This window comes from Centroberyx affinis, unplaced genomic scaffold, assembly GCF_046629955.1.
Source record: "Centroberyx affinis isolate AG114_WGS23_722 - 3 ecotype Tasmania unplaced genomic scaffold, CSIRO-AGI_Caff_v1 ptg003986l_1, whole genome shotgun sequence".
Taxonomy (NCBI): domain Eukaryota; kingdom Metazoa; phylum Chordata; class Actinopteri; order Beryciformes; family Berycidae; genus Centroberyx; species Centroberyx affinis.
The window spans coordinates 2,846-15,000 of NW_027281803.1; the positions used below are offsets into that span (position 1 = coordinate 2,846).

General features: G+C 43.3%; 1 protein-coding gene across 1 annotated transcript in view; it reads right to left on the minus strand.

Moving 5' to 3' along the window:
• Positions 1-422: 422 nt before the first annotated feature.
• Positions 423-12,155, minus strand: part of LOC139663356 (transcription factor SOX-6-like) — a gene marked incomplete at its 3' end in the record, with an annotated part of 37,479 nt that continues 25,746 nt past the window's right edge. The window contains exons 5-6 of the mRNA XM_071542004.1: positions 2,425-2,597; positions 423-491 (exon numbers count right to left, since the gene is read on the minus strand). Coding sequence (XP_071398105.1) covers positions 423-491; positions 2,425-2,597 — 242 coding nt within the window. The remainder of the gene's footprint in view (positions 492-2,424; positions 2,598-12,155) is intronic.

Genomic DNA, 12,155 nt, shown 5'->3' on the forward strand with positions numbered 1-12,155 from the left:
GTGTGTGTGTGTGTGTGTGTCTTTGTATGAATGCATGTAACGCTACTGCAGTGTGACCGTGTGTGCGTCATACCTCTCAATAGCAGGCACAGCATAAAAGAAAAGGTCGTGACCTCTCATATTATTGGCGCTTTCCAATCATACATGACTCACTAATAATGGGACGTGAGGAAAATGGACACTTAGATCAAACAGACAGAGGACGAAGGACGGGAAATTAACACCGTCCCTGCAGAGGGGGAGGAGAGGAGGAGAGGCGATGGGGCTGAAAAGAGAGAATTCTGAAAAATGTAAGGAATGAACGAGAAGGGACGGCTGTATTATTGAACTTGTGTGTGTGTGTGTGTGTGTGTGTGTGTGTGTGTGTGTGTGTGCGTGTCGCGGGCAACACACAAATCACATAAACACGTCTACCTACTAACCTGGATCTGCTGCTGGAGAATGTTGATCTTATGCTGCTGCTGCAGGAGCTGCTGCTGTTGTCTGGCGATCTGGACACACACACACACACACACACACACACACACATACAGTGAGAGATAGAGAAAGAGAAAAAGAACAGATGAGAAATGGCAATCAATCAGACAGTAATGGATATTATTTCTGCAATATCTGTCCAACAGTTACGAGGCGAGACGCAGAGAGAGTGAGAAGAGAAAGACGAGGAAAGAATGTGTGCAATCAATTTTAACAGAGCGAGAAACGTTCAGGAGCGCTCACACGGTGGAAGTTCCTAACCCGCGGGAGAGAACAGCGGCGGTGATCATGCTGCGTTCAAGACAACTCCGATCTGGGAAGTTTCCGGCCTCCCAAAGATTGCGGGATGAATGTAGTCACTGTATATCCCGACTGCGTTTTTGAAAACGGCCACTGAAGTCAGCAACCTCCCAAATCCCCATTGATCTTGAACGCAGCACGATGAGGCAGAAGTGAAGTGGCAGTGAAGGAGGTGTGTGTTTGACCTGAGATGACTATCTCCAAAGACCGGGCCGAGAGCCTCCGCTGAGCATGACGGATGATACAACCAAGTCACACAGTGAGCAGCGTGGAGGGTTCCTGAACACATCTCTAAACTGACAGTGAATCCTTAAGATTGACATGTTTACTACGCTCAGCATGCCTCTGCACCCCCCCGCCCCCCCTCCCCCATCAGCAGGAGGGGTGATCATAGTTATTTTTTCCTCTGTTGTTTTGATGTGAGATTTTCCATCAAAGATAAGAAAGTCGGATGGGCGGAGTCACTTTCGGTGACGGGCAGCCCGGACGGGCCAATCGCCCGAGGTCATTCTCCTTAAAGGGGCCGCATGTGAACTACTTGATCCCGCCCACTGAGCCAGAACAGCAAAGCAGCTGCCTCGTTTTTTGAGGAGTCGTTTAGTATATTTATTCTGAAATGTAATTACAGGCTGCTGAATGGGAGGCGGCGCCCCATTTGCACACATGTCATATTTCATTAAAGGCAGATTTCTCGGGGTTTGTCTGTAGGGCATTATCCTATCAAGTCTCAACAGCCAAATGACTGGCTGATATTGGAATCTGTCTTTCTTTTCACTCTCTCGCTCTTCCCTGTTCCTTTGTGAAGCCGTGAAAGGTGGAATGTGTTGTGATGGGAGGTGTGGACTTGTCCAAACAGAGCCTGTCGTATGCCGACCTACAGTATGTGTCGACAAAACAGCGAAAACAAAGAGCAGCACACCTAATCTCCTCGCTCCCTAATCTCTCTCTCTCTGTCTCTCACACACACTCACGGTATTTTTTTTCTCCCACTTTCTGACACCTAAACACACACATCCGACATCGATAACTGCTTCTGCAACTATTGCTGCTGCTGCACACACACACGCACACACACACACACACACACTTCAAGCATCTTTAACACCCCCTAACCCTCCATCCACCAAAACCCACAGCTTTAACCCCCTAAACCCAAAACACCACACACACACACTCCTCTAATTTTCTCTCACACACATCTTATACAACTACTTCTGTTATGACTGTAGCACACACACATACACACACACACACACTCTCTCTGATATATGACACAACTTCTACTACTACATACACACGCATGCAGAATCACACACACACATATACACACATGCACACGCACTCTTTCTCACATATGACACACTTCTACTTCTGCTGTTACTATCTATACACACACACACACACACACACACACACATGCATGCACATGTTCTCTCACACGCAACACATACAACTACTTCTACCACATAAACATGTGCAGACACGCAAGCACACACACACTTTCTCTCTCACACCACATACAGCTATTACTAAGGCCACTACACAAACATATAGTGCACACACACACACACACACACACACACACTCTCTTTCTCTCTTTCTCAATCACAACTATTTCACACACACACTCTGTCCCTCCCTCCCTACCTGTTCCTGCTGCTGCCTGGCCAGCTCCATCTGTTGCCTCTGCTTCTCCAGCTGCGAGGCGGCCATCTTCTTCTGCTCGTCGTGGGCGGCGAGGAGCTGCTCCCTCAGGCCAATCAGCTGGCCGATCATGGTGGAAAGCTGGTGCTCCTTCTCCTCCAGAGACTCAGCGGTACCTGGACGTGACGTGAAGGAGGAAGAGGAGGGGCACCGGTTACATTTTGACACTGATGACAGAACCTCGAGGTACCTGAATGGGTCGGCAGGGGTTGGACGGTTTCATCTTTTGCTTATCCCCTGAGTTTCCCCTTAAATTTCTCCTTAAGTAGCTTAACAGTTATGAAAAATACTTCTTCCATACTGTACAACAATGTTATATATATATATATATATATTCTGTATCTGCTTGTTCCAACACTTCAATGAAATATTTAAATCCAAGATGCCATTTTTTTATGGCTGCACCACTACATCAAATAGAAATAGAAATGTTATACACATTTTGTAATTCAGCCATATTCAACATATTTGATTTCTTTGGAAACCTTGGGATCTTGACCAGAGAAGTTAGAATAAATAAGTTCTTGAGAAGTTATTTGCGATTGAACAAAGCTTGGCTGTGAAACATGTCTGTAAGGATGATCCCGCATGAGGGACTTTAGGGTAGAAAAAGGTTTTAATTGCTCAGGTTTGCGATCGAAAAATATTGCTGAAAATACTGTGATTAGCAATTTATCATGAGCAGTAATGGAGGACGGACTGTGTCGCTCAAAGGGCAGAGCATGGCAGTAAGGCTGGCAGGGTTAGGGGTTCAGTTCCCTGTGTGGCTCAATGGGTAGAGCAAGGCATTAACCCTGCCAGGGTGAGGGGGTTCAGTTCCCACTTGGACGAGCCATGCTAATAATCTCTGCACACTTGGTACTGTTGCTTTGAATATCATCAAATATCCACCAAATTGATCCGTTAATATGAATAAAAAAAAGCAAAAAAACAAAGAATTCCAAGACACTCTTCAAGCAAGCACAAAGAAATTTGGTGAAGATCCGTGAAGACGTTTGGTGAGCTATAATTCCTTGATGAAGGCCACAGCATGGCTGAAATGTGTTGCAGTTGGTTTCAATATTTTTCTTTTGCTTGACGAGTGCCTTGGAACTCTTTTCATTTAAGCAGAAACACCTTCAACAAATGCTTCCACTCACCACAACTCAACAGAAGCGCTCTTCATGCTCTCTTCTATGAATTAAAAACTCAGACAGCTATTCCCACAAATCAGCTACAGCGTGCACCAAATCACACTTGTTATGCCAATATGAATTGAAAACTCTTTGGAAACCGTCCCACCAGCTTTGTAGTTACAAAGTACAATTATTATCTTTTGTCTTGTCTCTACATGTCATCGGTGTCTATCACTTAGCTTCAGAACAGCATGCAAGAACAATAAAATCACTTTAGACTTTGAATATTAGCATCTGTTACAGGCTTTAGTGAAGTTTCAGCTCTACCTCTCGGTTTGGTTTGGGTTCGACTACAAATTCTTGGCAGGTCAGGAAGGATAACAGTTTAGACACGGTTTAGATTCTGTTAACCACAGTATCACCATGGCTAGGGCTCTTTTCAGATGCAATAGATAGAAAGATGCACAGATATTCAGCCTGGCATGGTGTAGATATGCTTTATAGGACATCACAATACACAATGATAATAACGCAAAAATTTTTCCATTTATTTCAAGGCCAGTCGAATGCATACGCCAACACCGTGCATTCATGTTCGCTATACATCTTCTTGAAGTAACAACAAACAACTGTCGCTTATTCCTCAGATGTTGGACAACAGAGCTCATTTCGGCTTCATCCTCACTCCACAATCAAAATATCAACGTCTCGGGTTTCAAAGGAATATCTCCATTACTTGTTCAATGTCAGATTTAGAAACCTTTTATTGTTCACTGCGTCTTTGCGCTTTACTCTTTGTCCTTTTGCAATAACAGTAAAAGCCACAGTGCATGCTGGGATCTATAGGTCGACGGTTAACCGCTGAAGCTGCGGATGATTAAATCACTTCTCTGACGTCCTTTATAGAAGCGCCACTGTGTGATGATAAAAGCCTCAGGGGTAACAGAAGCCCGCTGGGGAATTTACATCAGCTACAAGCAGCAGAACAGTGTTCGTGTGTGTGTGTGTGCGTGTGTGTGTGTGTGTGTGTGTGTGTGTGTGTGGAACTGTGTGATTGTAAGTGTGTGAGTCTTATTGTTTTAGTGAATGGATATCACTCAGGTTCAGCATGTTTGGAAGGTCTTGATTTTGTGCTAGTGTGTGTGTGTGTGTGTGTGTGTAATTGTGTGAGTCTTCTTGTGTGAATGGACACAAGCATGCACACACACACACACACGCACAAACACACACACACGCACACACACACACACACACACACACACCTCCACACAAGTTCATCTTGTTTGGAAGTTCTTTATTGTGTGTGCTTGTGTTTGTGAGAGTTCTTGTTTGTGTCAATGGAAACACGCACACATACACACTCAAGTTCATCTTGTTCAGAAGTGTGTGTGTGTGTGTGTGTGTGTGTGTGTGTGTGTGTGTAAGGTCTTGCCCTGGGGCCATGTAGGGAGATTGCAGGGTGGCCCCAACACTACCTGCATACTAACAGAGTCTCCATTGTAGTCCTGTCAGGCCCCTATTGTACCCCAGACTGGCCCCTCTGACACACACACACACACACACACACACACACACACACACACACACACACGCACACACACACACACACACAGAAATTACCCCTCAGCACCCCCGTATCAAAGGCAACATTCTCCTCTTCTTGTCTCTTTTTTCATGCTTTCATTCTTCCTTTCTTTTTTTGTTTTCCCCAAACGACCTCCTCTATCAGTCTCTCTCCTCCCAAGTCCAGATTCTCCCTGTAGTCTCTCCTCTCCTCCTCTGCTTTTCTCCTCTGCTTTTCTCCTCTCCTCTCCCCTCCTCTCCTTTCCTCCTCTCCTCTCCTTCTTCCCTCGTCATCACCTCTCCTATTCCTTTCCCCTTCCTTTCTTCTCCCCTCCTCCTCTCCCTTACTTCCCTCTCCTCTCACCATCTCTCCTCTCCTCTCTTTTCCTCTTTTCTCCTCCCGTCCCATCTCTTCTCCTCTTCTCTCCTCTCCTCCCTTCCTCCCTCTTATCGCCACCTCTCCCCTCCCCTTTCCTCTCCTCTTCTCTCTTTACCAACTCATCCATCTCTTCTCATCCTTTCTCTTCATCACCTCTCCTCCCCATCTTCTCTCTTGTCCACTCCTCCTCTCTCCTCTCTTCATCACCTCCTCTCTCTTCCCTCATACCCCACCCGCCTCATCGCCTCTCCTCTCCCCTAGTTTCCTCTCCTCTCCTCTTTACTAGCTCATCTATCTTCCCTTCTTCTCTCCTCTCGTCATCTCTCTTCTCCTTTTCCCCTCCCTCTCCTCTCCTCTCTTCATCACCTCCGCTCTCTTCGCTTCTACTGTCATATCATCGCCTCTCCTCTCCTTTCCTCTCCTCTCCTTTCCACTCCTTTCCCCCTACTCTCTCCTCCTCCTTATCATCAATTCTCTCCTCTCTTCCTCCCTTTTTGTTTCCTTCCCTCTCATCCCTCTTCAATCCACTCCTCCCTAACTCTCTCTGGCTAATTCAGTCTTAAAATTGCAACACAGATGAATACTTTATAATGATGTTGTGTTTTGGAGAAGACACACACACACACACACACACACACACACACACACACAGACTTCTCCCAATTCCCCTACATTCCACACAGTGAAGTAAAGCCCATTCTATGGTGCAATAAGTGCGATTACAGCACCATGATTCATCTCTGTGGATTACGGGTTGTGCATTCCAAACGCGGCGCCTCGCGCTCCTTCTACGCTTCTGGCATCAATAATCATTTCAGCCGCTTTTCCGTTTTCCATCCATCAGGATTATTCCAGACACCTGTTGAGCGCACCAGCCAAAACAGAAAGCCATTAACTGTTTCTCACTCTGTTTGGGGCGATGGTGACGATCTGTCTCTGGACCGGGACCGCTGCATGGCGAGCTAACACGGCCCGAGTTGATTAAGTTCAACGCTCTCTCAGTTCTACATGAGGTATTTCTTCAGTTGTTGCTCGTTAACCAGTGTTTTGAGTTCTGGGAATTTTTGATCAAACCCAACTTAGTCTGGTCAGTTTCCCTCGTCTCAATATCTATCAATATCGAAAGTACAACGGTTACAAAATTGGGAACATGTAATTATGCAAATAATTCAGACAAGACCAACAACTGTAACTGTAATCCATTCTCATTTCCATACTTCTCACCCATACTGTCTACTTAACATGTTGAAACTGTAGGCTGCATATGTCTATAGCCTACAACTCCACAATTTTTTATATTCTGCTTAATTGTTTTCTCACAGGGATCAATAAAGATTCAACATCATCAAAAGCCAGAAAGAGATTGTATCAGACAAGTAACTTTTTTTTTTTTCAGACATTACATTGTGTTTATGTGCATGTATGTGTGTGTGCGTGTGTGTGTGTGTGTGTGTGTGAGTGTGTGTGCATGTGTTGGGTTATGGTTCTCACAAAAAAACACATAATATTTTTAGTTACAATATGAAATATGCAGTAGATATATGGGGTCTCTCTCTCTCTCTCTCTCTCTCTCTCTATCATACACACTCCTACTCACACATACAAGCACACACATGCACACACAAACATGCGCATATAAAAACGCTCACACGAGACACACACCTACCCCACACACACACACACACACACACACACACACCCCCAAACAAACACTGTCACACCTCAAACTAACATGTTGACTGCTCACGCTGCCTTGAGGCTCTGCCAAACCATCATGTTTCAAGACGCCGTCTGTGTGCCAAACTCCCAGCATTCCTCTGGATGACTAAACCTTCTCCTCGGTGTCACAGCACAACAAACACTCTGACACTCGCCTTCCCATCAGCCCACAGCCCCCCCAAGACAAACATGGTCACTACATTTTGTCAAAACAAGTGAAATGATCTCCTGAGGGCGGGGGGGGGGGGGAGGGGGGGGGGGGATAGATACATAAATAGATATATACTGTACTGGTAGAGAGAGAGAGAGAGGGGGGGGGTTGCCCCAGTTGCCCAATCTCCCATAGACCTATAGTAGTTTGCTGGGAAAATACTGTATGTTACAGTAATGTCCCACATCTCCATTTCTGAGCAAATATAAGGTAGTCTAAAGCAGTGGTTCTCAACGTGGGGTCCAGGGACCACCAGGGGTCCTTCAGGGGGTTCCATTGGGTCCCCAGCAAATTTAATTGTTAAACATCACCATTATTTAATTTACAATGTGTTCACATAATTAGAGAATGTAGAAAATTACTATTTTGATCATAGATTATTTTATCTCTCTACCTACAATACAGAAGGAATTCTGGACAAATCGTATCTAACAATAAAAATATTCTCATATTCAGAGACAAAAACGCAAATCTGGGTCCGTGGCCCTAATGTGGACTAAATTAGGGGTCCTTGATATGAAAAAGGTTCTCAACCTTTTTGGCTCACGACCCCCAGCGATAGAAGCTGAAATCTATTCAATATCACAAGAAAAAAATGCAAAAATTAGAGAAAATGTGAAAAAATAGACACAATAATGAATTTGTATGAATGTGTTTTTTCCTGTTCCTTCAATCATCGCGTGACCAAAATGATCTTGTGACCCCCCCCCCCCCCCCCAGGGGGTCCCGACCCCCAGCTTGAGAACCTCTGGTCTAAAGACTGAGAACTGGACTTGAGACTTGAGTGTCGCTGATTCAAATCCCAAACCTAACCCTTTCTGTGTAAATCTGGCTGAGGAAAGTGAATGAGTAACGCTCTCCCCTCCCTCAACAACTACTGTGGAGTTGCCCTAAAGCAAGCCACTTAGCCACAGTTGCAGTTGCACAGTGGAGCTGCACAGTGGCCAACAGTGACAGACTGTGGTTGTACTGGGCAGCTCCCAGATGTGAAGATGTGTAACAGTCTGAATGTGAAGCAGGACTTTGCTGAAAAGGATAAAACCTTCCCTGGATAAATAAGAGTTAAAAATTACAAGCATGTTCTGAGTCAGGAACATTTCTGAGCACCGATGTTCCAGTGAAAAAAAGTAGGTTATCAGATTTCTTCCCCCTAAAAATAACGGTGACTGAACAAATAGGTTCAGGTTGTTGTGTGTGGAGACACAGAGCAACAGTTGTGTGAGTCTATTTAGGTCAGCCCGCTTCGTTTCAGCCGTCAAGAAAAGGCTTCGATGTTTGAATTCAATCAGACTGTTTCCTAAGCCAGGACGCAGCTGGACGAACAGAGACATCTGTGTATATGTGTGTGTGTGTGTGTGTGTGTGTGTGTGTGTGTGTGTGTGTGTGTACACTTGTACATACTGTACCTATATATGCTTATTAGTGTCTTCAACTAATGCACGAGAAGTGAATATAATTTCCTGAGTAGACAACTTAATGTATAGTACAAGACAGGAATGCTGAAACCCAGCCAAAATGCTTCCAAAGAGTTCATAAAATACTTTAAAAACATCATTACCTGAAACTCATAATTTAGTATCTTTAAAATATATAGGAGCCAGTAAAATGTCACCATTCTGTCAACCATGGCCTTACCTACTGTCATTTAAAAGCGATCAAAATTTGTTTTGAGTAATTTTCTGCTATCAGTTGTTTACTGTAGTACATGTATGCATACTTTTTTTCAAATGGTCGATATCTCATCATATCTTTTCACATTCAATTCTTCATTTGAACCTGGATTGACTTATTGGAGTTAAATTTAAGTTGATATATTATATTTTTCAGCCACTGAAATGGCCTCAAATATGGGTGCATTAGTTGCAATATAAGGTAAATCAAGCACTCCTTGTGTTTTGATTTTGTTTGTTTAACCATTAAAAATGTCTTCAGCTACAATACTGTGTTTTCAGGTTCTACTACCAGTTCAAGGATAATTAATCACCGGGAATGTTTTTTTTATTATTTCTGCATTTAGCTGATGCTGTTATCCAGAGCGCTTTTCAATAACTGATCAGGTAGAGGTTCAGTTTCTGGCTCAAGATGTTCATCTAATGGATGTGGCGATGATGCTTTGCAAAGAGTGTTTGAGTGTGTGTGCAGTTTCTGTGTTTGCGCAGTGTGTGTGTGTGGGTGTGTGAGGGAGTATGTGAATGTGTCTGACACAGAGAGAGTCAGATCCCTTTCCTGGAGTGAAACTCAATGTCGGTGCTGTTCTAGTGTAGAAGGCTCTCTGTAGCTCTCTTTTTTCCACTTTCCACAGAGGAAATGCTTGCCATTTCAACTGGAGACGATCACAAACGGTTTCTCTCACTGGAGCTAAGAGGAGCTCCACTGCTGAGCCGCTCACCACTAAAGCTACGGCACACAAACAGAATTCACTGTAGCTTAGGAGACGGAAAGCATTTCTCTATGTAAATTAGTCGGTTTTCCAAAGTTACATTTTTTCTATCACTTTTATCTATCTATCTATCTATCTATCTATCTATCTATCTATCTATCTAAACTGTTGATTTTTCAGCAGGTGTAAATGGGTTTAACAGCTAAGAATCACTTGTCTTGTGTAATTAATCAATGGGAACCCCTTAACCTGAATTGATTCTAATGTGAAATTTTGATTGGATTCCCTACAAGTAAGCATTAAAAAAATGTTATTATTATCCTGGGTTTCAATGGAGACTTGCAGTGTCTCAGATTAAATTCTGGAAGAAACACTTAACTACTTTAAATTTTTTGTCATTTTTTTGCCATGAAAGTGGTCACATTTAAAGATACTGTATTGGAACAAAATATCAGCTACAGGCAGTTTCAATGACATGAAAATAATTTCCATAGAGATATTTGCACATCCAACTGTCTCCAATGCAGGTGCGTTGGAAAGTATCGCTTCAGTCTTGAGAAAAGAAGATCCCGCACAAGAGTATTAAAATACTCTTGACGAAGGTCCAGAGGGACCGAAACGTTAGTATGATCAATAAATTGTGATGCTGAGCAAGAGCAGTGTGTGGGATCTTCTTTTCTCAAGACTGAAATGACATGAAAATAAAAACAACCTATTGTCTCAGCATGAGAGGCAATTACCCCGTCCTTCCACTGTCTAAGACACTCATTCTCTGTTGTTGCTGAACATCACAGTCTTTTGTGACGCCGCACTCCAGGATACAACCTCAGATCCATATCAACACAATATACTCTCGCCATGAAACATCTAAGCGAGGTCACACATTAAGACACAATATATAGGACATATATATATATATATATACCCATATGTCCGTTCAAGCGGTCTATTCAGATACAAGGTTTTATGCGTGCAGGACCTTTGTATAGATTTGAACCTAGACCCACATAAGAGCCTGTTGGTTTAGCCGTGCAGTGGAGGGCTTGTTTTTACTAATCTGCTATGCAATCCTTTGTTTGCATGGGTGTTTGTTTGCAAAGGTAAAAAGAGCATTGTTGTAAATTGTGGGTGACTGTATCTGGGAGTGTGTGTAAGAGAGAGAGAGAATTGATCATTATCATGGATATTTATGATTATGCACGATAGTATAGTACATGTTTGCAAGCCAAATGATTGTCTCAATATGGTTTTAATGTATGTTGGTTTTTGAAAATACAGCTTTGGCAATATTGTTTCTGATAAACAGTCATGCCAATAAAATAACTGAAGGGAAAAAAAGATACAGACTGAGAGAGAGAAAATGAGCGGGAGACAGTGTATGTTAGTGTGTGTGTGTGTGTGTGTTCCTTTTCATTATAATGACATGAAATAGGTATATACATACATCATACTAACCCTAACCCTACACCCCCCCTCCCCCCCCCACACACACACACGTCATCCACCCCTAACTTAGCTTCTATTGCTTTCAATTGGACGATACAACCCCCCACTCGTCCCTCCTCCTGCAGCCGCTGAATGAGATTTGTCAACCTGAAATCCATCCGCCTTCACAACGCTGCAATTTTCACTTTTGAATACCAAAGCAGGTTGAGCGTACATTCGGCCCAATGCGATTTATAGCTTCATAAACGCTATTTGCTGATGCATACGAAAATATTCGAGCGCGGGCCGCCTCTCCCCTCATACACACCCTTTAATCAAAGTTACAATTACAACCTGTAGTGTTTAAACCGGGGGTTTACTGCTCTGTCAATGGTGAAAGGTGGGCCTGACGTCGATTTAGTCTTTTGCTTTCATATGCAGAAACATGCTGGAAGTATACACACGGAGGAGAGTTACGGCATATTTGACCGTTTCTTACCCCTGATTTTAGCTTTGCGAAACCGTCTTCGTTTTTGTGTACATACCACTTTGCTTGTTTTATAACACTGTTGATTTGGGGAATGTTAGGGTCGACCGAAAAGAATGAGGAGAGGCTGCTCAGATGCTGAAAGATCGTCAGAAAGAGTGAAAGACTGACTGGATATCTGCAGGTTTCAGAAATGTAAGACGTTTTAAAACGTTTTTAATGTTACCTGGAATTAAGACCTATTTTAAGACTAATTTGAAAAACAAAATAAAGAAACAAAGCTGGAAAAGCAGCCTATTTCCGATTGAACAAAGCTAATGAAAGTCTTGAAACCATAAATGGGCAGAATAAGAAAAAGCAACAGGAAATTAATTGTTAAAGGATATGAAGTGCAA